The sequence below is a fragment of the Aquila chrysaetos genome, chromosome 2 (genome assembly GCF_900496995.4).
Source record: "Aquila chrysaetos chrysaetos chromosome 2, bAquChr1.4, whole genome shotgun sequence".
Lineage (NCBI taxonomy): Eukaryota > Metazoa > Chordata > Aves > Accipitriformes > Accipitridae > Aquila > Aquila chrysaetos.
In genome coordinates, this window is record NC_044005.1 from 6,749,560 (window position 1) to 6,777,115 (window position 27,556).

The 27,556-nt window shown below is 50.6% G+C and overlaps 1 protein-coding gene and 1 pseudogene across 2 annotated transcripts; one reads left to right on the forward strand and one right to left on the reverse strand.

Moving 5' to 3' along the window:
* Positions 1–526: 526 nt before the first annotated feature.
* LOC115350006 lies at positions 527–25,718 on the forward strand (annotated as a pseudogene).
* LOC115337930 lies at positions 7,661–10,975 on the reverse strand. 2 transcript variants are annotated; one of them, XM_041122033.1, is made up of 3 exons: positions 10,892–10,975; positions 9,372–9,526; positions 7,661–8,857 (listed from the first exon to the last, which is right to left on the reverse strand). In XM_041122033.1, the coding sequence occupies exons 1-3, from the start codon at positions 10,917–10,919 to the stop codon at positions 8,078–8,080; spliced, it is 963 nt and encodes a 320-aa protein (XP_040977967.1). In that variant the 5' UTR covers positions 10,920–10,975; the 3' UTR covers positions 7,661–8,077. The 2 variants fall into 2 exon arrangements, with proteins under 2 accessions (XP_040977967.1, XP_040977966.1); XM_041122032.1 differs by having other exon boundaries at positions 9,372–10,975.
* Positions 25,719–27,556: the final 1,838 nt, after the last annotated feature.

Below are 27,556 nucleotides of genomic sequence, written 5' to 3' on the forward strand. Positions count from 1 at the left end.
CATACCAGGGAAAAAGAGGGAAGTATGCAGGACACAAAAGTAAAGGGAAAACCCTGTACAGCAGCCCTCTGTCAAGAGCGTCAGGTTCTCCTCTAGGCAGTCTCTCCAGTGCAGCAGATGGTGGTAACTATGGTGGCTACAAAGTGATGTTCATCCTCCTTTCCCCTCACGGTCGCGGCCATGGTGGCGATTTCACATGGGCCCAGAAATTCTTCCTGGCAGCTCCGGCTGTGCAAGAACCAAGCGCAAGGCAGCGCTGATGTGCCTCTGTGTGCCTCAGACTGCAGTCTGGATGAAGAAAGCATCCATGCTAGATGCTTCCTGAGGAGCTGGTGCCACAGAACCGAGCACGCTGGACACGGAGAACATGCTGCTCTATCGGCACTGGGAATTGCTGCCGCACCTTTCCTCAACAGCAAAAGCACACGCTGCGGAGTGGGACCCGATGCAACCTGTTACCATGCGGACAGCGACCGCCCTCCCTCTCTGAGAGAGTCCATTCCCTCCGGGAGATCCACCGTGCACAAAGATGTCAATAAATCTCTTGTTTGGACAAAGGCTGTGTCCGTGAGTGTCCGTGCATCTCTGGGTCGGGGAATGCGGGCATAGGGTGCTGACAGCTCAGCTGCCACGGCGTCGGGGAGCGTCTTGCAGAAGAGCTGGTGCAGTGGGCTCTGGTCTCAGTGATTCACTGGGCTTTGGCTTCCCAGGTGCTGTGGGGTAATGCCAGCAGGCAGCTTGGCATCATCACGCAGCTACTCAATGCCTTGCCCGCAGTGGCACGGTGGAGAGAATCTGGAGGGTAAAAGTGGGAAAGCTTGCGGGTTGAGAGAGGACAGTTCAGTAGGTAAGCATGAGCTACACGCCCAGGGCAAAGCAACGTAAAGAATTCATTCACTCCTGCCCTGGTCTGCCCGACCAGACCCTGCCTTTTTGGAAGGCTTCTGCCTCCCTGGGGCTCGGGTTGAAAGGCGTTACCAGGAAAACTTCCGGAGCCTTGTACGGCCCTCATTATAGCCGCTCTTGCTTTTTCTTGTGGGTACCAGGAGTCGTGACGAGAAGTTCCAAGGGCGATCAAAAGAAAAAGACTTCAGGGCCTCGGGGAGATTGGTAGAGGATCAGGAGCACAGGTAGTATTCTCCTCTGTCCTCCCAGCTGTAGGGAATGACATCGAAACACACAGGCGGACGCAGCGTATCGGCACCTGGCTCCGAGGCTAGCGTCACTGCCAGAATTGGGGGTTCTTCAACCACAGGGATGGTCTAACGCGACACCAGGCCGCTGGGGCCTGACGAGATCCACCGTTCTCAGTGGGGGAAAAGTATTTTTGCCTCCACCGAGCGTGGGCTGACTGAAGAGCTTTAAACTAGGTTTGAAGCGGGGAAGGGGTAAAATCAGGCTTACTACTGATAAGCTAGATGGCCGACAATGTTGGAGGAACGGTGCGTGGAGCTTTCGCTCTGCTCCACGATGTGCCAACACTGGAGTGCGTTTGAAATGTTTGTAGGCTCAAGCGCGCGTGCGAGGAAGAGACAGGAGGAGCTAGAGGCCTTGGCTCGGTCCCAGAGCAACGACATCACTGGCCTAAGGGACACTTGTTGGGAAGAGTCCTGTGGCTGGAGTGCAGTGACGGACCCTTCCAGGCTCTTCAGGAGAGAGAGGCAGGGCAGGCGAGGCGGAGGGGCAGTGCTGTATGTAAAGGAGGGGTTGGACTGTACAGCGCTTGCAGCTGGGACGACGTGAGAGCCTCTGCGTAAAGATTAGGGGAAAAGCTAATAAAGTGGATGTCCTTGCCGGAGTCTACTATGGAGCACCCAGCCAGGACGAGGACGCCAATGTATGAATCTATCAGGAATCGGGAAATCTCTGGATCAGTCGCCCTGTGTCGTCCTTATGGGCGGCTTCAGCTTCCCAGCTGCGAACTGGGGCTGTCACAGAGCAGACAACAGGCCCAGGAAATTCCTGAAGCCCACGTTGAAGACAACTCTTTGATACGGGTACTACGGGAGCCGACTAGGAAGGGTGCCCTCCTAGACCTGTTGTTCACACAGAGAGGGTCTTGTGGGTGAAGTGATGATTGGTGGCTGTCTTGGCCATAGTGATCAGAAAATGGTCGAGTTTACAATCTTTGGTGATATGGGAAACCCTGTCCGCAGAGCTACTCCCCTGGATTCTGGGAGAGCAGACTTCAGGCTGCTCAAGGAGCTAGTTAGCAAGGTCCCCTGGGAATCTGCTTTTGAGGGTATCGTTGCCCGTAAATGCCGGTCAATTTTGAAGAGCCGTTTCTTAAGGGCACAGGAGCGGGCAATTGCAATGTGTCGCAAGTCAAGCAAGAGGGGCAGAAGGGTGGTTTGGCTGTAGACCCTGGCGCTATAAGAAGTAGTGGCTGACGGCCACCGTGTGGCAGAAGAGGTGCAGTCATAGCTGTATTTGGTACACCTTCAGTGGAATTCAATGATGGTGTACGGGCGAAGATTTGAGAGCTTTTTAATAATTGTCACATCAAAAGAGCTGTCTAACTATGCGAAGTGCTAGAGAAGCTCAGGCTTCTCCCCGTTTTCAGTTAGACTGTGCAGAACATGGCCAGTTTTTCCATGATGCGCAAAGCTACAGAACCTTCCTTGCTGTCGTGGTTTAACCCCAGCCAGCACTAAGCACCACGCAGCCGCCCTCACTCCCCCCCCCCCCCCCCCAGTGGGAGGGGGGAGAAAAACGGGGAAAAGAAGCAAAACCCACGGGTTGAGATAAGAACGGTTTAATAGAACAGAAAAGAAGAAACTAATAATGATAATGATAACACTAATAAAATGACAACAGCAATAATGAAAGGATTGGAATGTACAAATGATGCGCAGTGCAATTGCTCACCACCCGCCGACCGGCACCCCGCTAGTCCCCGAGCGGCGATTCCCCCCCCCTTCCCAGTTCCTATACTAGATGGGACGTCCCATGGTATGGAATACCCTGTTGGCCAGTTTGGGTCAGGTGCCCTGGCTGTGTCCTGTGCCAACTTCTTGTGCCCCTCCAGCTTTCTCACTGGCTGGGCATGAGAAGCTGAAAAATCCTTGACATTAGTCTAAACACGACTGAGCAACAACTGAAAACATCAGTGTTATCTACATTCTTCACATACTGAAGTCAAAACATAGCACCGTACCAGCTACTAGGAAGACAGTTAACTCTATCCCAGCTGAAACTAGGACACTTGCCTAATGATGGATCTTTGGAAAGTGAAGTTAACGCTGAGATGAGATGCTATCTCTGCATCTTTTGCACCGGTGGTTTTGTCTCTGTGACCTGACCTTTCCCCCCAAAAAGTTTGTTTCACTGAAAAATAGCCATACACTGTGTTTACGTTGCATCTTTGCTGGTTCAAAGAGGTAAAGTACGTTATGGTTTTGGTATATGAAGGCAAGAAGAGAAACATGTTATTTGAGTAAGACCTTCCACGTGAATTTTTTCATTTGAATACATCCATGGTATTCCAGTTTAGTGCTTTGCATCCCCCCAGCTTCAAAGAGCAAGCTCTGAGCTACAGTTAAAGACAGTTTGCTGATCTCTCCTCTTGAACATGTTGTTTGTTTCTTGCTCCTTTTTTTCCCTCTTGTGTACCTTTGAGCTTTTGAACCAATGAAAGCAGGTTCATCTCGCAAAGTTCTTTTGATCAAGGACAAGGCTCAGAATGTGGGGGACAAAGGAGAATTACAAGCACTGACTGAGGCCATGAAGACAATGCAATCTGCTTAGCCCTCTGCATCCCAACGGATTGTTACCACAAAGTCAGGTTTGCCAGTGACCTAGGCTAAAGCGTTTTCATCATATTAACTGGTTTCCATTCCAAGCGGCTCCAGGTTTTCCAGGCTCTTTGGCAACTTCCTGTCACTGCCTCAGGGTTGCTCACCCTTATGAAGGCTCTTCTTGGAGAGGGGTATCCTGGGTTGAACTTTCTCTTTTTTGTATTCTGTACAAATCCCGAGCCACTGACAACTCTGGCCACACCTGCATTATTAAAAACTGTTCTTGAGCCGTTTGTTTTCTGACTCCCAGAGGATAACTGGCACAGATAGCCAGATGCTGCAGGATCCCCATCCCAGTTGTGTTCAGGCACAACTGAAGATCCACTGTACAGCCCCTGGGTCCCAGCAGTGCCCCAGCCAGCAGCTGTCTCTTGCCCAGGAGCATGCTCTAGGACCTGCCTGGCAGCACTGGAAGCTTGCTGCCAGTTGTCACCTTTCCCTGAGCCCCTTGGCTCTCATGCTACAGAGACACAATTCCTCTGAGGAAGGGAAGTACAGTGCGGGGCTAGTTCCTGGGAGTCCCAAGATGCCAAGGAAGGAGGGCTGTCAGGAGCAGGCTGCATAAGAAGGAAGGTTGTTTTCCGGTGGTTTTCTGTGCAACTCTGAGGACCTTTAAAGGACCTTAAAAGAGCCTGTAGGCACGAGGGATGCTCATGTTGCAAGCTCACTACTGTAAGAAAAGCTCGCAGTAAAAGAAGTGCTTCAGACAGGACATAGATTCATCCGTGCCTGGCGCTGTTCATTGAGTAACAGCCAGGTCGCAGTTGCACATGAGCCTGCAGGCCGTGCCAGTGGCCCTGAGTAAGCATCCCAAGAGGTGTGCCTAGGTGCAGGGGTGGTTGAGGACAGCACGATGTCTAGAGAGGATCCCATAGGTTATACTGTCCTGTCTGTGTGGAGAAGCTGCTCTGGGGACCGTTCGTTTCAAGAGGTGGGTGCCCTGGCTCGGCAACAGGCTGATGCTGCAGCTCTGTCAACAGGTAGCAGGATGACACCCATACACCGCACCACACCACGAATGTCCAGCACCACATCTCTCCAAGAAGGAAGGCTGAGGGAGATCTAATTGCTGTCTTCCACTACCCGGAGCCTGTCTTTTCTCAAGGTGCACAATGAAAGAACGTGTCACGCGTTGCACCAAGGGAAGCATGCCATGAGAGCAGATAAGCCCTGGAAGAAGCCAGAGAGGGTGGGGAATCTCCTTCTCTGGCAACATTAGAAGTTCAGCTGGACAAGACCCTGAGGGACATGTCCTAACTTTGGTGTTAGCCCTGCTTTAATTAGGGGGTGAGACTAAAGACCTCCAGAGGTCTCTTCCAACCCAAATTCTCTGTGTTACTCTGTGAGAGTGAGGATCAAATGGCCTCGGTGACCTTGTTGTGCGGGTGAAAGACCTTATAGTGCAGCTGTTTCCATTGCTCCGGAGGCCTTCAGGTGGAGCTACCAGTAATGAAAGCATTGTCCAAAGATTGTTGGAGGGGACACTGTTGATGGTGGGGGAGTCTTTTCATTGACGATGACAACAGCATAGATAAGCTTGTACAAAACCGCATTACTTGAAGACCTAATGTATATGATGAACAAAGAAAGCCAGCACAGGTCTCCAATGAGCTGTTAGTGATGGCAGATATATCACTGAGCAAAAGCAGCTGCTGTTTACAGTTGCCAGCACTGTGGCCAGGAGTCACCCAGCACTTGGGCAGTTTTCCATGCTGGGCTGCCTGGCACAGCAGCCCTTACCTCCTGCATACTAGAGCTCTCATCTCAGTATCAGCCAGCTAGCAAAGGCAAGTGACCAGCTTCAGCATTTCTTCACTCATGGAAACCCGCCCCTTTCCTTGACAGCTGTCCGCAGGAATTTGGCTTGCAGATCTTAAATACAAAACCAGCAAGTCTGAGGATCTCTGCTGAAGAAAGCTTTAGCATAAGTGTTTAATAACCGGCAATAAGATCACACAGCATAAAAAAAAATGACCGGTTTAGAAGACTGAATGTTCTGACCACAGTTACGAGTAACAGATATTTACAGGAGAGTGGAAGGCAGTGTAAAAATGAGGGTCATCTAACAGTTTTAGACCTAAGCACAACAGGAAGTACAACCACAATCACATGGTAAGGCATTTCCATGGCAACTGACAACATTTTCCGTTAAGCTGGAATTAACTTCAGGCTATAATCTGCCTAAGGACACAGAACGCATAAGGATGCAGCAAGATAGCTAACACCATACGTAGAAAAAAACAGGCTGAACTGTGGGTACGATGGGAGTGGGAAGGAGCAAGAGCAGGACTCGGCATAAGAAAACCCTGTCCCAACACGTCGTGTCATGGGCAGGAAATGCTCCCTGCCCTCCATTACCACCGGATCTCACTACGTGGGTTTCCCTGCAAAGGACTGGGTAAATAATGCAGGTGCAAGAAGTCTGCATTGCTTCTCTTTCCCTGGTCCCATAATTGCGTCATGGGTCTGTCCTAGCTTAGGAACAAAAAGTATTCATTAACGACTGCCTTACCAGACACACTGATACCGAAAAGCCGGTCGAAGAAACTCTCCAAGACTCATTTTGGAGTTTTAGAAAGCAGGCGTTCCTTTATTGCAGCGCTGGATGCACGGGGGATAGTTCCACCTAGCGTGCATACCACAGCTTTAGCACAAACAGGTTCTGTAGAATAACTAATTGCACATTAATCAGATTAGTATACATATACATAAAAATGACTGTAACCGATTATCATAGTACTGCCTACATCCGATCATGCGCAATGAAGGATCCATTTGAGTCGAAGGGCTGCTTTTACGGCCACCGACCCGTTTGAAGTTCTCGTTGGCTGTCCTTGAAGTCTTTATTCTTGTCCTTGTTCTTTGACCTTGAAGGTTAAGGCAGTTTCAATCACACGTGGTCAGTTTCAACATTGTTCTCGTCTAGCGTACAGGAACATCTAGTCGTAAGAGCAAAGAACTGCAAAACTTACGAGTAACCACCTGTTCTAGGGTGGTTTCGAGGATTCCCGAGAAGGTAAACACACACACACTGACTATAGGGGAAAAAGCAAGCATTTTATTAACTACACACATGCGTTACGCTAAGGGTATCTTACAAAGCAAAAAAAACCCCCCACTATTAACATACCAACCCAAGGACTGTGAAGAAGAAGACGAACCTTCTGTACATTCTGTACATGCTTGTGTCGTCTTGCGCCGCAAGCTCAGCCCAGCAGTCGGTAGGTGCCAGCTTTACGTGGGCGTCCCCACGGAGGCAACGGTGACCTTGCCGAACACCGGCCCACTGCTCTTCGGAAAACCCCAGTATTTTAGACATTTGTGGAGGAAAGGGTGTCGACACGCGCTGCACGTGCCATAGCCATCCCTTCTATTGGTTCACGGGCACACGGCAAATTACCATAATCCATCCGTCACGATGCTCTAACCAACAGCAGGACTTTTGCAAGGTAAGCAAAATTATGTGTGGTGCCTTGTATTCCTCCATTATTGCACGTACTACCTCCCCTAACACTGCTCTACTTTCTTATCCCCATGGTCAGCTTTTCAAACAACAGACAATAAACTATCTGTTCCCTGTGCTGACTGCGTTTTTTAGTTATCTACTTCTTACTCAGTGTCCATCCATGGACCAAAATTCCATCTTTTAACCCTTCCGTACACACACACCTCTGCTAGTTAATTCCTGGGCTATACTTTTGTCTGTTGTTTCAATCATAGTGTTAGTATAAGATTGCTAATAATGATATACCAAATCTCACTTTTACAGTCACCTAGCAGCAAACCAGTTTCCACGGCTGTTACAAAATATTAAAACCATCAAAATATTTAGATATACCATACAGAATGTATGGAAATATGCTATCAATTCCCCCCTTTCTGTTTGAGGCTACTAATTCTTTTAGTAGTCTCACTTGAACATAGATTGTGTCACGGCTCGTTTTAAGACAGCTGAAAGCGATGCGGATTGTAACAATGATGATAAATACTTCTCTTGTTTTGTTGGTGCGACAAGGGAAAGCTTCAGGCTACCCAGTAACGGTATCAACTAGAACTAGGATATATCAATATCCCTCTTATTGAAGCAATTCTGTAAAATCAATTTGCCGATACTTTCCTGGAGAATCTCCTTGTTTCGTAACTCCAAAAGTGATTTTATTATTGGTTTGGGGATTATTGCGTATACAAATTTCACACCCAATTGTAATTATTCGAATAATTTTTGTCATATCTCTATTCAAAATACACTTTTGTAAATGTTTAACAAGGTTTTCTGTTCCCTAACGTACTTTGTTATTTTCAGCCCGGGCAATTTCTCTCATTATTGCGGGTGGGACTATTATTTGACCTGTTGGTGTTACAGCCCACCCGGTTTCATTTTTACTAGCCTGCAGTTTAATAATTAATTCTTCATCTTTTTCATTATAATTTGGAGCATCTTTCGGTAAATTTACACTTTTCTCTGGAACTAGTGCTAGGATGCCTTTTTCTGCAGCCTCTTTAGCAGCTCTATCAGCCAATCCGTTACCTGTTTCAAGGACAGTCCTACCTGACTGATGTGCTTTACAGTGCATTATCGCGACTGCTGTTGGCTTTTGAATGGCTTCTAACAATTTCAGTATTTGTTCTGCATGCTGAATGGTGGTTCCTCGTGCAGGTAACAGTCCTCTTTCTTTCCATATTGCTCCATGTGCATGTACTACCCCAAAAGCATACTTTGAGTCTCTCCAAATGCTGATTCGTTTTCCTTGACGTAGTTCCAGTGCTCGAGTAAGAGCTACCAATTCAGCCTTTTGGGCAGATACATCTGAAGGCAAAGCTCGTGATTCAGTTACCTTCTCAGTAGTGGTTACCGCATATCCTGATAAACGTTTTCCTTCACGGATGAAACTGCTTCCGTCGGTATATAGCTCCCAATCTTTTTCTTCCGGTGGCGCACCTCGGAGATCCGGTTGGCTGGAGCAGACTTCTTCAATTGTCTGCAGGCAGCCATGTTCCAGTTCTCCTTCAAGTTGATCAGTTGTTAAAAACACAGCAGGGTAAACCATCTTCTGTCTCAGCTGCAATTAACAGGTCATCCACATATTGCAACAAGATTCCTTGATTATTTTCTTTCTTCCAAATCTCTAATTCTCGTGCCAATTGACTTCCAAAAATGGCAGGGCTGTTCTTAAAGCCTTGAGGCAAGACTGTCTACGTATATTGTGTTTTTCTCCCAGTCTCAGGATCTTCCCAGTCAAAAGCAAAAAGCTCTTGACTATTGGGATCCAAGGGAATACAGAAAAAGGCGTCTTTCAAGTCTAACACTGTGAACCATTCTTGTCTCTCTGTTAGGGTTGTTAACAAAGTATAAGGATTTGCTACTACCGGGTGAATATCTTGTACTATTCGATTTATCACTCTGAGGTCTTGAACTAGCCTGTAATCTTTTCCATTAGCGTTTTTAACAGGCAAGGTTGGGGTGTTATATTTGGATACACATTCTATTAACAATTTGTACTTTAGAAATTTTTGTATTATCGGTACTAACTCCTTCCGACTTTCCAGTTTTAGGGGGCATTGTTTAATTCTTACCAGACTCGATCCTGGCTTTAAATCAATTCTCACAGGCTCTGCTCTTTTGGATTTACCAGGAACTTCCTCAGCCCAGACGATGGGAATTACAGCATTATTTACTTCGACTGGTATGATCCTCTGCTTTCGGTAGCCGTCCTGTAACAACAAAGCCACTGCTTCGATATGTTTAGTTTCTGGAATTAAAATTTTAATCTCACCATTTTTAAATTTAAATTTTAATCTCACCATCTTTAAATTTAACTTCTGCTTCCAGTTTCTCAAGTAGGTCTCTCCCTAACCGGGGTTTGAGGAGAATTTGGCAAACACAGAAACTGATGAGTGACCCACTGCTTTCCTAATTTCATTGTCAAAGGCTTAAAGAAAGGTCTAGCCTCTCATTCACCTGTCGCACCAACAACACTGCTTTCTTCAGAACTTAACTCCCCCTCTAAGGTGTTTAAAACTGAAAAGGTGGCTCCAGTGTCAACTAAAAATTCAATTTTCTGTTCTCCCAGGTTAGCTGTCACCAGAGGTTCTGCTGGGAGACTCCCCTCCGGTCCCCGTCAGATACTTTCACTCAACTTTCCTAAGAAAGGGGGAACTTGCTGAGATTGTGCGGTCGAAATTGGGATCACTTGTGACCTTGTAGGTCTCAGGGGAGATTCTCCTTTCCAGTGTCCTTCTTGTTTACAGTACGCACACTGATTCGGTCCCAGGGGCTGGTTTAATCCCACTGGTGGCCCCAGTCCAGTTCCTCTCCTTTGTCCCATGCCAGCTCCTACTTCCAGAGCAGCTACTAACCTTGCACTCATTTTACTCTGTAATTCATCTCTCTTTCTATATGCCACCCAAGCAACTTCTAATAATTTTCCCCAATCTCGAGAATCTGCTCCTTGTAAGTTTTGTAATTTCCTTCTGATATCATCAGAGGATTGTCCTATAAATAAAGGAGCCAACTGAGCTTTTCCGTCTTCAGACTCAGGATCCATATTATAGTATATTTCCTAGCATCTTTCCAGTCAGGATCCTGAGTCTGAATCATTGTTTCAAAAGCCTGGGCTGTTTGATCAGGGTTTTCTTGATAGCTCCCAGCTGGTACTTCCCAATTATTTAAATCCACAATAGAAAAGGGTACTTTAATAGTTGCCACACCCTCAGTCCCAGGCGCCTGACGGAGAGGAGCTTGAATAACTTCGCTCTGTTTAGCTCTTGTTTGCCCTGCGACAGGACTATGCATGGGCTCTCTTTCATCACTATTTCTGGGAGCAGTTCTAGGTGGGGCCCTTTGAGATCCAATTACAATTTCAGTATCATCCTCTCGTTCTTGCTTGCATAGCTTTAAACATCTTTGCCCAATACTACAGGCAGAACAACACCTTCTGAGCTTATTGTCACCTTTTTGTTTCCCTCTTTTTCTAAAGATAGCCCAAAAGGATCGCTGGGTGGCATGTTAATTCCACAATCCTTTTGCCACTCAGGATGATTCTTTAAGGTAAAGAACAAATCACAATACATAACTTCATCCCATTTCTGCTCACCTCTCAAAAATAACATCAGTTGTAACATGGTGTTATAATGCAGCGTCCCATTCACAGGCCACTTTTCCCATTCGTCAAGCTTATACAGAGGCCACCAATGATTACAATATTTAATAAAGTCTTCTCTCCGCAGGTTGCCACCCGGGACACCCCCAGCTGTTTCCAGTGCTTTAAAACACCCCCAAGGTGATTTTTTAGGGAGTTCACTTGACTGTCCTGTTCCCATTATCAATACCTTCAATATACAAAAATCAAAATCAGAAAATTAAATATCAAAGCCTAAGTCAAAATACCAAACAGAATCAATCAGAGATCTAAGGTCATATCCAAAATCAATAGTCAAATCCCAAAGCCTTAATCAAAGTACCAAGACCAAACCAAAGGGCTATCTGTGAGAGACTGAAAGAGTTAATGTCTCAAACATTGTGGTGGGGCAAGTTCTGCTTAAAGACAAACCCTGCACAGCAAGGAGCTAAGGTGAAAAGCCCATCAGCTCAGACATCAGCAACAGGAGGGGGAGGGCTGCTGGAGGGTGCGCAGCTCCCTGTTCTGATAAGCTGTTCTGATACAAAGATCAAACAATGGCAGTGTCTGCAGGGAAGGAGAAGTTACTCCACAAAGACCCCCAAGCCCAAAGGCTCACAAACTGTTCGTTAACCCGACGAGTTCAGGTGCCCACCCGAAGGAGGGGCAAGGATGATAAAAGGACACCAACTGAAGCCCCGGGTGCGCAAGCCCACCGGGACTGGACCCATCGGCTGACTGGACCCCTTGGCTGACTGAACCAACGCTGGACCCAGGACCGGTGAAATCTTTCTCTCTTCCTTTTTTCTCCTCTCTTCTCTCTCTTTCCTTTTCCTTTTCCACAATCCCTACACCTCATCCGTTTCAAGATATAAACCGTTGACCAAGTCTGAGACTAAGAGTGGATCCAGCCGCCCCTAGATCCTTCTCTGAGGAGGAGTCTGGAAAGCAAGGGGGTCTGCTCTGAACCTCGTGACTCAACGGGAGGGATCTCCTTATTCCCTGAATCGATGTATATGGTTACACAGTTTACAGAAGTAGTCTTATGCCGTTCCTGTTGGGAGAAACCCTGCCACCTACTACCACGCCTCCCCAGTTCAGTTTGCTTCTGTCATGAATAAAATCTTTAACTGATCCTTTGGTGTCGTTTCACCTGAATTTAGCCCGAGGGAATTTCGAATTAAACGCAACTCCCTGGGCTGTCCAGTCTGGGTCATGACAGTATCTCCGCCTTCAACCAGCGAGACGATACCCTTTACCAGAGAAGTACTTCTACCAGAATACCAGATTTTTAAGGGTCCTTTTAGATTTCTTCCTTGCTGACTTCTCTTAGTCAGGCTTACAGGTAAGAGTACCAGACCAGAATACCAGAACAGGTTAATCAAAAGAATGCCTTTAAATAAAACCTTACCAGTGGCCTTGGCTTGTGAGCCCGGGGAACAGGGATCAAGGGTCTCTCCGAGAAATCTCGGTGCCGGCTGGAGGTCCTGCGATCCCACGTCTGTCGAGCCTCAGAAGCCTTGTCCCATCTGGGTCGCCAAAATGGTACCGAAAAGCCGGTCGAAGAAACTCTCCAAGACTCGTTTTGGAGTTTTAGAAAGCAGGCGTTCCTTTATTGCAGCGCTGGATGCAGGGGGGATAGTTCCACCTAGCGTGCATACCACAGCTTTAGCACAAAGAGGTTCTACAGAATAACTATATTGCACATAGAATAACTATTAATTGCACATTAATCAGATTAGTATACATATACATAAAAATGCAACCGATTATCATAGTACTGCCTACATCGATCATGCGCAATGAAGGATCCATTTGAGTCGAAGGGCTGCTTTTACGACCACCGACCCGTTTGAAGTTCTCGTTGGCTCTCTTGAAGTCTTTATTCTTGCCCTTGTTCTTTGACCTTGAAGGTTAAGGCAGTTTCAATCACACGTGGTCAGTTTCACATTGTTCTCATCTAGCGTACAGGAACATCTAGCCGTAAGAGCAAAGAAATGCAAAACTTACGAGTAACCACCTCTGCTAGCTAATTGCTTGGCTATACTTTTGCCTGTTGTTTCAATCACAGTGTTTAGATATACCATACAGAATGCATGGAAATATGCTATCAACAGTGCCTCCATGATTGCCTGGGCCCTGACCAGCCCCCCAGGGCTTCACTCCACCCTGTCCATGGCCCAGGATCCCCCTCCAGCTCAAACCAGGGCTGTCAGTCCCTGGCCCAGTGACGCTGCAGGTTGTTAGTTTCCAGCTTCCCCCAGCCTTGCCCAGCCTGCCCGCGGGCCCCGACGAGCCAGGCCCACCAGCGGGCCAACATCCCAGCCAGTCCTCGGCCTGGCCCCATCCCCACAGCCCTGCCTGGCCATCCCTGGACATGACTCTGAGCTGCAGACTGCCTTCCTGGCTTGAAATCAGCCTGCCTCGTCGCCGGCAACCTGCGCGATGATCTGCCCGGCCGGGCCCAGCTCCAGCTGACCGCGAGCCCGTCGCGCCGGGCGCTTTGGAGCTCCCCCTCGCCACCCCGAGCGGCCAGCGCGCACGAGGCACCCCCGCGCCCGCCCAAGGGCCTCGCTCCTCACGGGCGGCCCCGGCCCTCCCCTCCGCAACTGGAGCGGAGGCTGCGCCTCTGCTAAACAACATGGCCGCCCGGCAGCCCCGCGCCCCAGGACTACAGCTCCCAGCATGCCCCGGGGCGCTCCTTCCCGCTGCGTTCCCCTGCCGGCACACCATGCCCGGCCCGGCCCCGGCCCCTCGCAGGCCGCATGGCCGCCTCCGCGGGGCTGCCCCGGCCCCGGTCCCAGAGCCCCGCTGGGGCAGGGAGGAGGAGGAGAGGGGGACAGGGCGGTGGGGCGGCAGGAGGGGACGGGAGCTAAACAGAGGGACGGACGGCAGCAGAGCAGAGGGGCGCGGGGTGTCCGAAGGCGGAACACTGGCGAGGGGCGGGCAGAGGCACCGAGCGGGAAAGGGATGCAGGGGCAGGGCGGGAGGGCGCAGGAGCGGGCCCTTGCAAGGAGCTGGCCTTGCAAGTCAAGCAAGGGGGCAGAAGGCTGGCGTGGCTGAGCAGGAGTCTCCTCTGGGAACTTAGGTGGCCGACGGGAGCGTGTGGGCTCTGGAGAGCGATCTGGGGGGTCTTGGTTGGTGGTAAGCTCAGTAGGAGTCAACAACGTGCCCCGGCGGCCCAACGGGCCAGCCATCTCCTGGGGCGCGTTAGGCACAGCAGAGGTAGCCGGTGGAAAGAAGGGATTGACCCACCACGCTCAGGAGGGCTGCGGCCTCACCTCGCGTACTGCGTGCAGCTTTGGGCTCCACAGTGTAAGCAGGATGTAAAGGTATTAGAACGCGTCCAAAGGAGGGCAGCGAAGACGGTGAAAGGACTAGCGGACGTGTCCTGATGAGGCGCAGCTGAGGACACTGGGTTTGTTCAGCTTAGAGGAGAGGAGACCGAGGGCTGGCCTCATCGCTGCCTACAACTTCCTCAGGACGGGGAGCGGAGAGGGAGGTGCCGATCTCTTCTCCCTGGGGTCTGGTGATAGGACACGAAGGAATGGCTTAAAGCTGCGTCAAGGGAAGTTCCGACTGGATAGCAGGAAAAAGTTCTTCAGCGAGAGGGTGGTCAAGCGGCGGAACAAGCCCCTCCCCAGAAAGGGTCACGGCCCCAAGATTTGGCTTCGCTTGATATGCAACCATTCAGCTAATCCATCCCCATCTTCCTTCTCACTGGTGACCGTCCTGATTTGGGCCAGGTGGTCCACCTGGTGGTTCCATTTTGCAGGGGGGGGTCCCTCCCGTGCGTGGCCCTTGACCCATCCCACCTTTAAAGGCCGGGACCTCCCTATTGCCAGGAGACGTTGCCAGTCCTCTGTCCTCCATACCTTTGTACGACCTATTTCCCATTTACTGGATTCCCACTGACATATCCATTCTCTAACGCCCTTAATGGTTGCATAGGAGTCAGTATAAACGACAGTAGCACCGTTCTCTGTGGCCAGTAATAGAGCCCGTCATTCTCCTACTTGTGCACTACCTTCGCCCTCTTCTTTGACTGTCTTCCCGGTACCAATTTCTAATGCTACCGCTTTATATTGCCACCTTCATCCCACTGGATGGGCAGATGCATCAGTGAACCATAGTCCCTGCATATCGGAGCCTGCCACAAATTCAGGTGCCTCTTCAGTCGGAGAAGGTTTGTAGGGTCGACCCAAGGTCAGATTGGGCTTTACAGGCTGTTGTAGCCTGGAGGCCTTAAGCGGACCCTCTTTTAGTGGAGGCAACTGGCTAATCCCTTCTAAGTATGCATACCATTTCCTAACTGCGGCCTTTTGGGCTTCTCCCTTGGGAGGAGGCGATCCATTGAGGACTGAGTTTAGGAGAGGAAGAGGGCCCTCTACTGTAACATCTTGTACGTGCGCAGCTTTTCAGCCTCCTTAACCGCTCTAATGAGGGAAAGGACCCCTTTTTCCCAGTCCAAGTACCGTTGCTCAGCCTCCTTAAATGAAGCGGAAGAGAACAAAAAAGGTCTAGCTGGTGTTCATGGTCCCTTTTGGAACATGCCACAGCACAAAGCATGCGCAGCAAATCCCCACTCCACCCTTAAAGGATCTCGCGGGTGCAACGGGCCTAGCCTCTGGTAAGCCTTGAGCTCATCTTTCAGGATATTGAGAGCTTCTGTATGTTGCGGACTCCAATCCCATTTCCTTTTCTTTCAAAGCAAGTCACACAGAGGGCGGGCAATCACTGAGAACCCGGGTATATGTTTTCTCCAGTAGCCCAAGGTACCTAGCAGCTGCTGTAATTCCATCTTATTGCCTGGAGTCTGTCCCTTCTCAATAGCTGACAGAGTGTCACCAGGTACCGTGACTGCTCCAGCTCTCCACCAAGCTCCTAGGAATTTAATTTCTTGTCCGGGACCTTGACATTTAGAAAGCGGCATGTCTAGCCCATTCTTGGTCAACAGATTCCAGATGGCTTCAGCCACTTGCCCTACCTGTTCCTTGTTATCTCCACCAACTACGATATCGTCTCTATATTGATATATATGGACGCCTTATGGCACTTCCACAGCATCGAGAAGCTTGGCTAAGGCACCGTGGGCAACAGCAGGAGAGTGCCTGTATCCTCGGGGAAGCTGATTAAAGGTGTATTGTGTCCCCTCCCAAGTAAATGCGAACTGGGGTTTGCTCTCTTCCCTTAGGGGAATCATCAAAAATATCCTCGACATCCAAAGGAGCCGTCCATGGGTGGGCAGCTGCCTGTATTGCCATTACTATTTAGGTTATGGTTGGGATGGCAGCAGTTAATGGTGGGGTATTAACTGTTTCATTTGCTATAATCAGTTGTTAATTGCCACCTCCCACCCGGTTTACGGACTGGCCAAGCTGGAGAATTATAAGGGGAATGTGTGCGACTTATGATGTGTCTTTTCTCGAGGTCGCCAATTACTTCTGAAATCCCCCATTTGGTAGCGGGTATCGAGAGACATGGGTTACTTTAGATGGCGGTAGCGCAGGAGCAACCTACAAAGTTTTCACGTGGGTAGCCTCTGCCCCTCTGCCTCCACAGCTCCACAGGGTTTGACTCCTAGCTCATCAGCTATTTGTTTCTGTAAGCCACTAATCCGGGCCCCTGTATCAGTCAGGAATTCTGAACTTACCCGTCTTGGACCCACAGGAACCAAGAGTAGGAGGCTCCTCATCAGCAGACCACTGGGAAGAACTCACCGCGCGGACGGGGCGGCCTGAACCCCACGCCGCAGCTCCGCGTTTCTTCACTCTTCCCGTCCCCCTCGCAGTGCCGCGCGAGGGGGGGGTGCGGGTGCCGGCGTCTCCCTTCGGTCTCCAGTTTTGCCCTCTGGCGATTCCACCGGCTGCCGGCTTTTCTCCGCCGCTCATCCCCTCCGGGATCGGCCCGCCGACCCGGCCCGCCCCGGGGACGGGGGTCAGGCCCGCGCCAGGGGCGGGGCGGCGTTCGGGGCGGGGCTTGCGACTGCCTTGCCGGACCTGCCCGCCGCCCGCGCGCCGCCCTCCGGCTCCGCCCACCCGCCCTCGCGCCCGGGAGCCGCGGTGCTGTGGGACGCTTCCGCCCAGTTCGACGCCTGCGCGGGCCGGGCGGTTCGTGGCGGTTTTGGCGGGTTGCGCTCAGCCCTTTCTCTGAGGGACGTTCTCGGAGGCTCTTCAAAGCGTCCGTAGCCCTCTGAGAAGAGGTCTAAGGTGGCGGGGGTCCACCTCTGTGGGCGGCGCCATCCCTCGCTGCCTGCCCCCTGTCATCGAATCTTAGAGCCATTTAGGTTGGAAGAGACCTTCCAGATCATCGAGTCCGACCACCAGCCATGCCCACTAAACCACGTCCTGAAGTACCCCGTCCACTCGCTTTTTGAACACCTCCAGGGATGGTGACTCAGCCGCTTCCCTGGGCAGCCTATTCCAATGTCTGACAACCCTCTCAGTAAAGAAATGTTTCCTAATATCTAACCTCCATCTCCCCTGCCGCAACGTGAGGCCATTTCCTCTCGCCCTGCCTCCAGCCACCTGACAGAAGAGACCGGCCCCCGCAAACATACATCACCCCAACACAGGAGGCCTTTTGCACCCCCTCCGTTAACCCCGACAATGCCTTTACCCGAACAGGAACGGATTCTCCTCTCTCCTTGGGCTCCGCACCCCCAGCCCGATAGGCTACTCGGGACGTTATCGGTTGATCGTCCCCAGGTCCCTCCGTCAGAAACACTCCCGATCCCCAGAAACCCCTAGCTGCATCACCACTGAAGAGCATCTAATGTACCCCCGTTAACGAAACTCCCCACACTCTTTATGAGGGTGGGCGTAGCCGCAGCAGCCAAGATGTCAATAAACCACTTCTTTGAACACGAGCTGCGTCCGTGAGCGTCCGTGACATGAGCATGTTGGGTTACTATTTCTAAAGCTTAAGCATTCTAATTGTGAAAGGATTTTCAGTCACGGGTTTCTCTAGGTTTGCTTTATTAACAACTCCGAGTTGGGCCACCACCGCAGTGAATGGCGCACTTCCAAAAGTTTCCAAACCTCACATACCCTTTGGCCACCCATTGTCCCAATCCAAAGTCTCTGTAATTTTCCAGCCGATTTTCTGTTCTCCTATCGTTATCATTCATCGTCTTATCTCATCCATTCCCCATTCTCCATTCTCATGTTCTTCTGAGACTGGTGGTCATAGGCAGAAGGTCTCCGGTCACCATCATCACTTATCTTCTTAGCTTCAAAGGTACCTATGAATTTCCAAAGAAACTACTCAGGTTATTTCATTAATTTATCTTGTTCTGAAGTTAATCACTTACTCCCATGTCTTCGGTCTGAGATGTATATGATCCTTCCTCTGTTGATTCAGCTTGACTGGATTTTAAGCCAGCCATGAAGAGGGAGTCTCACAGAACAATTAAGCAGCTCATAGATATTGTTTTATAAGCACCCGCATTCTATTAATCATATCTAAACCAATTTCTAATCATTAGTTATATGTCCAATATGAATAGTCTAAAACAATGAGGCTTAAGGCCTAGTTCCTTTTACACTAATGTTGGTTGTGTAGTATTAATTTCCCCTAACATCATTGAACCGCTGGTTTACTAATGTCTTGGAGTTCTAGACAATCTTGATTGAAGAACAAACACGTTGATTTTAAAATGTTTAATTAGATTGTCTGAGCCTCAGTGACATAAGACGTGAAGGAATGGCTTAAAGCTGCGTCAAGGGCAGTTCCGATTGGATATTAGGAAAAAGTTCTTCAGCGAGAGGGTGGTCAAGCAGCGGAACAAGCCCCTCCCCGGAAAGGGTCACGGCCCCAAGCCTGTTGGTATTCAAGAAGCATTTGCACATAGTCTCATTCTATGATACCTATTTGAGGTTGCCTCGTGCGAGTCAGGGGTTCACTCGACGACCCTCGGGGGTCCCTTGCCCTCTGGAATCTGTTGACCAAGAATGGGCTAGACATGCCGCTTTCTAAATGTCAAGGTCCCGGACAAGAAATTAAATTCCTAGGAGCTTGGTGGAGAGCTGGAGCAGTCACGGTACCTGGTGACACTCTGTCAGCTATTGAGAAGGGACAGACTCCAGGCAATAAGATGGAATTACAGCAGCTGCTAGGTACCTTGGGCTACTGGAGAAAACATATACCCGGGTTCTCAGTGATTGCCCGCCCTCTGTGTGACTTGCTTTGAAAGAAAAGGAAATGGGATTGGAGTCCGCAACATACAGAAGCTCTCAATATCCTGAAAGATGAGCTCAAGGCTTACCAGAGGCTAGGCCCGTTGCACCCGCGAGATCCTTTAAGGGTGGAGTGGGGATTTGCTGCGCATGCTTTGTGCTGTGGCATGTTCCAAAAGGGACCATGAACACCAGCTAGACCTTTTTTGTTCTCTTCCGCTTCATTTAAGGAGGCTGAGCAACGGTACTTGGACTGGGAAAAAGGGGTCCTTTCCCTCATTAGAGCAGTTAAGGAGGCTGAAAAGCTGCGCACGTTACAAGATGTTACAGTAGAGGGCCCTCTTCCTCTCCTAAACTCAGTCCTCAATGGATCGCCTCCTCCCAAGGGAGAAGCCCAAAAGGCCGCAGTTAGGAAATGGTATGCATACTTAGAAGGGATTAGCCAGTTGCCTCCACTAAAAGAGGGTCCGCTTAAGGCCTCCAGACTACAACAGCCTGTAAAGCCCAATCTGACCTTCTTGGGTCGACCCTACAAACCTTCTCCGACTGAAGAGGCACCTGAATTTGTGGCAGGCTCCGATATGCAGGGACTATGGTTCACTGATGCATCTGCCCATCCAGTGGGATGAAGGTGGCAATATAAAGCGGTAGCATTAGAAATTGGTACCGGGAAGACAGTCAAAGAAGAGGGCGAAGGTAGTGCACAAGTAGGAGAATGACGGGCTCTATTACTGGCCACAGAGAACGGTGCTACTGTCGTTTATACTGACTCCTATGCAACCATTAAGGGCGTTAGAGAATGGATATGTCAGTGGGAATCCAGTAAATGGGAAATAGGTCGTACAAAGGTATGGAGGACAGAGGACTGGCAACGTCTCCTGGCAATAGGGAGGTCCCGGCCTTTAAAGGTGGGATGGGTCAAGGGCCACGCACGGGAGGGACCCCCCCCTGCAAAATGGAACCACCAGGTGGACCACCTGGCCCAAATCAGGACGGTCACCAGTGAGAAGGAAGATGGGGATGGATTAGCTGAATGGTTGCATATCAAGCGAAGCCACTCAGGGAAAGCAGATCTCTATTATGAATGCTGATCCCGGGGTTGGCCATTGCCTATGAAAACCTGTGAAGCAATCCTCAGAGCTTGCGCACAATGCCAAATAAGGCTCAAGGCTGATCACCCAAATCAAGCCCCGGCCCAGCATATCAGACAAGGCAAGGCTCTTTGGAGCACGTGGCAGATTGATTACATTGGCCGTTTGAAACCACCCCATGGGAGGAAATATATTTTGGTAGGAGTAGAGCTGGTACCGGGATTGTAATGGCCACAGCCATTAACACAGCCACCGGAGATCAGACAGTCCAAGCTCTGTGAGAATGGTTTATTATTTTACCTATTCCTGAATGTATACAAAGTGGCAATGGGTCACATTTCATGGCCACAGTGGTACAAGACTGGGCACGAGGGGAAGGCATCAAATAGGTGTTTCACACACCATATTATCCCCAAGCTAACGGTATAGTTGAACGAACCAATGCTTTGATCAAAAGACATGCTGATGTCTCACACCATAACTGGGACATACGATTACCACAAGCAGTTTTTACTATTAATAACCGATGGGAAATTATTGAAGTCCAAAAATTCAAGCATTTTGTTCTACGGGACCATTTACTTGTGATGACTCTATACCGGACGATCATGGACACCAGTTCCCACTAAGGATGTATGTGGGCCAACCTGTCATGGTGAAACTGCCCTCCGTTGGCATTGTTCCTATGACCCTGCCTAAACCCAGAGGCTTATATGCCTGGGAAGCCCTAGACAGGAGTGGAAAGACTCCCCATATCAGTGCCTGGTGGATAACCCCCGACTTCCAACCCCGAGACCTGGTCTCAAAGGACTGAGGCCTAGCTTTGTGTTTTCTTACAGGACAATGGAGAAATAAGCCATCCTGGTGCTCCTACTGGCAGTGATGATGGTGGCCAGCGTGGATGATGAAGATCTGGATGACAGTGTAGTGGCAAAAATGATGGTGGGATTCACCCGAATGATGAACCTAACTTCTGTAACAGTTTGCCTACCTACCCCCAAGTCAGCTGAAGACCCTCTACTGATTTTTGTGCAGGACATCAATATATCGCTAGCCCTTGAGCTCACATGGGAGCAATTTAACAGTTATAGCTGGAGGTTCAAAGAGGGCGGGGGAGGAGGCTATACTTATATTGTCTATAGTTGGTCACCAGGTGCGGTAAATGCTAGTTCGGTATAGAACACCAGATGTAATTATATTCTCCAACCTACCCATGAGGCCATGGGGTGGAGCTGGAATGGTACTACACCATGCCCCGAAATTCCATGGGGGACTACCAAATATAGTACTCGATGGAACACTAATGACCATTCTCTACAATACACAAAGCCATTAAACACCTCATGGTGTATCAAACACCCTGAACGGGATAACAGTGAATGTCCCAGTACATGTAACCGAAACTCATTTGACTGCCCCTCAATTGCATGTGGGCTAGACACACCTGTGGACCTAGCTGATATGGAGAAAAAGAAAAAATAATACTGGCAGGGAAATCTCTGCTCTGGAACTGTCAGGTGGAAATTGGGTGCAAGGATAAAATGCCATTACTGTGGCTATAACCTCCCATCCAAGAAGCTCTGATACAAGGCTGTCCGTGTAGCAATACTAGCTACTCACAACCTTCTGTCCTGAACTGGAGCAAGAGAGACTACTGTCATCGCCTTACTACCATACCAGGTTCATGTCAAACATCCAGCGTCTCTGCACGCCCTAACTTAGTGTGGGCATGTTCTGATGGCCACCTATATTCCCGACTATATCCAGCCATCCTGGGACTAGCCTGCACATTAGCTGTGCTTTCTCTCTGTCCTGTTAATTGGGAAGGACCCATGCCATACAAGTGGTGGGATCGTAGGCCAAGGGATTTACAGAAGGGATGGCAGGAAGCCTCAACACCAGTCGGATGGTGGATGGAATCAATATTTGGGCTAGGAATTGCTCTGGTATGAAACCGACAGAGCATTCTAGAACTGGGTCTACAACTATCAGCCTTAGCCAATGCTATGTCTGACAGTTTGGGGCTCTTGAACGATCAGTTACAACATACCAGGAAAATGACCATCCAAACCCGAGCCATACTGGATTTGATGCTACTAAAGGAGAAAGGTGTATGAAGAGTTTTGAACATGTCAGTGGATGACTGCTGTGTCCACATTCCAAATGTATCAGTGCTGCTTCAGGACCAAATCAACAAAATGAAGAAAGCGGCAAAAGACTCAGATGCAAATGGTGCTGCACTAGGGACTAATTGGCTGGGAAAGGTTTTTGGTATGTTTGGATTTTCTTTGTCGAGATGGATAACCAGCCTCTTCCAATCTTTAACAATGATTGTAGTTATGATTATTGTAATCTGTATTACAATAAACTTTATTAAACGCGCGGTAGTGAAATCTGTATTAATGGTTATGTATACTCCCTTAAAACCTTTTCATGTATTAGATACCCCAATATAACTTCAGAATAAGAAGGAAATGACAATCCAAAATGAGCGTCAAAACTCACCAAAACTGTGATCCCTTTTAACTTTGGAGGCAAGGGGTCACTGTACCACCACTCCAAGGAAACCAGTTGAATTGTGACTGTGGTCACGGGGTGGATTGTGTGGCAGGTACACTCGCCCTGATAGAGACTGAAACTTCTCAGCCATGAAAAAGAGAAAAAAAACCCGGAAGCCACAGTCAGGGGGTCAAGCCGCCCCACCTGCATGGTTGAGTTACAACCACCAGGTACACACGTAGGAATAACAAAGTGTTGACCCTCAACCAATGAGGACTAATATGACCATATATAACCACAAGCCAGATTCGACGATGGTATAAATGGTGCCCTAGCAGAGGGCAAATTAAGTTGGTCCTCCTTGGAGCAGCGGGTCTGCAGTTGGGGACTGTCCCCTTTGGTCGGCACAGCACCGGAAGTACCACCTCAAGGTTGAGAGCCCTCATTCATTAGAGTGAGTTCTATGTGCGTTTTGGGTTAATGTTTCTACAGCTTAAGAATTCTTAACAAGGTCCTGTAGTATAAATTTCCCCTTACATCATTGAACCTGTGGTTTACTACTGTTGTTGGAGTTCTAAACGATTTGGATTGAAGAATACACTTGTTGATTTTAACATGTTTACTTTGATTGTGTGAGCCTCGGTGACATAGGCAGCAGGACTATGGAAGTCATCATCCCCTGCTGGACACAACACTGGTGAGACTTCACCTCAATTAGTCTGCTCAGATTTCGGCCACTCGGTACAGGAATGACACTGAGGTGCTGGAGCGCATCCAAAGAAGAGCAGCAAAGCTGGTGAAGGGTCTAGAGAACAAGTCTTATGAGGAGCAGCTGAGGGAGCTAGGGTAGTTTAGTCTGCAGAAGTGATTGAATATTAGGCAAAATTTCTTTATTGCAAGGGTTATCAAGCATTGGAACAGGCTGCCCGGGGAAGTGGTTGAGGCAGCATGCCTGCAGGTATTTAAAAAACGTGTAGCCGTGGTGCTCGGGGACATGGTTTACTGGTGGAGTTGGCAGGGTGAGGTTTGCAGTTGGACTCGATGGTCTTAAGGGTCTTTTCCAGCCTAAGGGATTCTATGATTCTGTGATTTCTCTTTAAGGTTGCCCGGTGCGGAGTCAGGGGTTGGACTCGACGACCCTCGGGGGTCCCTTCTAACTCAGGACGTTCCGGGATTGTGAGATTGCCATTGGCAGGCAGACGGCAAGAAATCCAACATAAAGCAGCACGCAAGCTCCCGTGAAGAAAACCAACTCTAGCCCAGCCTTCACCGGTACAGCAGGGCAGCTGTGAGTGGCTGAGCCGGGGTGAGGCCGAAGGCCGGGGCTGGCCGGCGGGCGTGCCTGTGATGCGCTCTGGCACCTGTGACATCAGAGGGGACGAGTCACAATGGGGGGTGGGGTATAAAAGGCACCAGGTGGCAGCGCTGCCCCAGTACAGCCTGGGCGAGCGGTGAGTGCGCAGGCGGGGGGAGGCTGGGCTGGACGAGGGCCCCCGGGGCGGGGGGTTCTCAGCCTGCATCGAGGGCCCAGCTGCTCGCGGGAACACCTTGGGCAGGGCACGGTGCCGCCGCCACCGGGGCTGGGCACAGGCCTTGCTGCCTCCCGGCTGCCTCGCCCCCTCTCCTACCTGCCCCCAGCTCCCTGCGGCTCCCGCCCCTGCTCCCCCCGGCGCCAGCTCCCTCCCTCCCAGCCCCACTGAACCCCTTCTCTCCCTCCTCCTGCAGGCCATGGCTGTCATACAATTCTTCACCCTGCTTGTGCAAAGCATCCTCTGGAATGCTCAGATGGTCGGTGATGAGCTGGATGAGGCCACACGCGAGCGCATGCAGCAGCGCGAGGAGTACCTTAGCTGGGAGATGACTCGGCTGCTGCAGGAGCTGGAGCAGGGGACGCAGCAGCTGGCGCAGAGGACCCAGGAGCAGAGCGGCTTTGCCTGGGGAGCCCTGCTCTTTGCTGCCTTGCGGCAGTGGCGGTTCTGGGCTGTTGCTGGAGTCCTGCTCCTGCTCTTCGGGCTCTGCTGGTGGCTCAGGAAAAGGAGCCATCAGCCAGCCAGCAGCAGCAAGGAGGCCAGCTGCAGGAAGAAGGTGGATAAGGAGGAGCAAAAAGTAAAATCCAGTGTTGCAGTGGATGCGGGCAGAATTTCGGTCAAGCGCCTCCTGGACCTGCCAGAATCGTTCATGATGGTGGATGAGATGGTGGATGAACTTCTTCGTATCTGCCGATAACTTTCCAGGAATAGTTTTATGCCACGACTGAAGCCAGCTGTCGGTGTGAGAAGCGCCTTAGAAGGTTGGAGTCTCTGTGAGGATGATGCTGTCTACCACCTGCTCGTGCCCCTGAAGCCCCCCCGTGGGCACGCCTTCCACCTGCAGCTGGGCACCACGGGGGAGATGCCAGCGAGGAACTCCAGGCTCCGCGTGGAGCTGGAGTGCACCTGCATGAGGGAGCGGCTTGTGGAGGATGTGCTGTGCTTCCTGCACCACTCCGAGGAGGAGCTGAGGAAAAATCAGGGTCCCAGCCTCCTACGTACCCTCTGCACCGGCCCCTACCTAGACATGGAGAAAACCACCCGCTGGTTCCAGATCTTGGTAAAAGCAGCCTGGGTGGTTTTGCCTCAGTCGAGACACTACCGTTTAACCGTGCTGCCCTCCAGGCGCTCCTGCAAGCTCCGGCTGACAAACGCTTCCAATAGTCCCCTGCTGATCGAGATGATATTTGGGGTGCAGCAAGATGGCTTGGACACCTTCCTGAGCATTGAGTAGGCAGAGGCCAGTGTTACCAGCAGCAGGACTTGGCCAGAGAGCTGTGCTATGGCAGAGGTGCAAATCTTCAGGCACAGGGCCACGCCTAAAGTCACTCCCCGGGGAGCTGCTGCTGCAGAACGGAGCACACTGGACACGGAGAACACGCTCCTCAACTGGCAGTGGGAATCGCTGCCGCAGGATTCCGCCACAGCAAAAGCACACGCTGCAGAGTGGGACCCGATGCAGCCGAAGGGGCCATTGCAAGGAGCCTTGCGACAGAGATGCCTGTGACCACGCGGACAGCGACCGCCCTCCCTCTCTGAGAGAGTCCATTCCCTCCGGGAGATCCACCGTGCACAAAGATGTCAATAAATCTCTTGTTTGGACAAAGGCTGTGTCCGTGAGTGTCCGTGCATCTCTGGGTCGGGGAATGCGGGCATAGGGTGCTGACAGCTCAGCTGCCACGGCGTCGGGGAGCGTCTTGCAGAAGAGCTGGTGCAGTGGGCTCTGGTCTCAGTGATTCACTGGGCTTTGGCTTCCCAGGTGCTGTGGGGTAATGCCAGCAGGCAGCCTGGCATCACGCAGCTACTCAATGCCTTGCCCGCAGTGGCACGGTGGAGAGAATCTGGAGGGTAAAAGGATGGCATTTCACATGGGCCCAGAAATTCTTCCTGGCAGCTCCAGCTGTGCAGAGACCAAGTGAGAGGCACCACTGATGTGCTTCTGTGTGTTCACCGGGGTGTGGGTGAAGAATCTACTCATCCTACATGCTCCCTGGGGAGCTGGTGCTGCAGAACTGAGCATGCAGGACATGGAGAAGACACTGCTCAACTGGCAGTGGGAATTGCTGCCGCACCTTTCCTCCACAGCAAAAGCACGCTCTGGGGAGTCTGACCTGACGCAGCTGAAGAGGCTGTTGCAAGGAGGCTTGTGACAGAGACTCTTGTTGCCACCTGGACAGTGACCATCCCTGCCTCTTTGAGAGAGGCCATTCCTTCTGGGAGCTTTATGCTGTGCAAAGTTGCCAATAAATGGTGTGTTTGAACAAACGCTGCATCTGTGAGTGTCCATGCATCACTTTGTTGGGGAATGCGGGCATAGGGTGCTGACGGCTCAGCTGCCACAGAGTCAGGGAGCATTTTGCAGAAGAGCTGATGCGGTGGGCTCTGGCTTCACTGATTCTGTGACTAAGGCTCCTCCCCCTGTCCATGCTCCTGCACTGGGGCTATCAGAATAATTTGCCACCCTCCACAGCTGTGCATGACAGAACATGATTCATCCAGTGCAGCAGATGGAGCAGAGGACCCAGGAGCAGAGGATGCAGAAGCAGAGCGGCGTGGCCTGGGGAGCCCTGCTCTTTGATGGCCTGCAGCAGTGGCAGGTCTGGTCCTTTCCTCTAGTCCTCGTCCCGCTCTTTGGGGTCTTCTGGTGGCTCAAGAAAAGGAGCTGTGAGGATGTCAGCAGCAGTGAGAAGGAGTGCTCCAGCAGTGACATGGAGCAGGAGGAGGTAGAGGAGGAGGAAGAGGAGGAGGGGGTGAGGGTCAGGAGGGGAAGAAAGTGAAGAAGACCCCTATGATGATAGTGATTATGGGCATGGTTTTTCAAAATGGCATTCAGTGTCCAGCGCAGAACCTAGCCAACAAATGCAAGGTGGCGTAGGAACTGGTGGCGACTTCCTCCATGTTTTTTGATGGCTTTTCTTGAATAATTTCTTGCTGGTGCTGCAGCCAGCCATCGGGGTGGGCAGCGCCTTTGAAGGCTGGAGTCCTCACGAGGACAATGCTGTCTACCACCTGCTTGTGCCCCTGCATTCTCTCCTTGGGCACGCCTTCCACCTTGATATAGTCACCATGGAGGAGATGCGGGCGAGAGAATCCTGCATCTGCATGGAGCTGGAGCGTACCTGCACGAGGGAGTGGCTGGTGGAGAACATGCTGTGCTTCCTCCACCGCCCTGAAGACACACTGAGTAAATACCTGTATCACCCCCCTACCAGGTAATGGTGCTGCCCTCCTCCCACTGCTGCAAACTCTGGCTAGCTGACACCTTCAGGAGGCCTGTTTTCATAATGCTGACATTTGGCAGGGAGAAAGGCAACTCAGACATCTTCCTAATCATTTGGTAGGCTG

Excerpts from the sequence above, each read along its gene's own strand:
- LOC115337930 (XM_041122032.1), bottom strand. The coding sequence starts at position 9,602 with ATGGTGAGATTAAAATTTAAATTTAAAAATGGTGAGATTAAAATTTTA. Across the intron at positions 8,858-9,371 it reads TAAAGCCAGGATCGAGTCTG|CTGAGACAGAAGATGGTTTA; the intron begins GTAAGAATTAAA and ends TGTTAATTGCAG.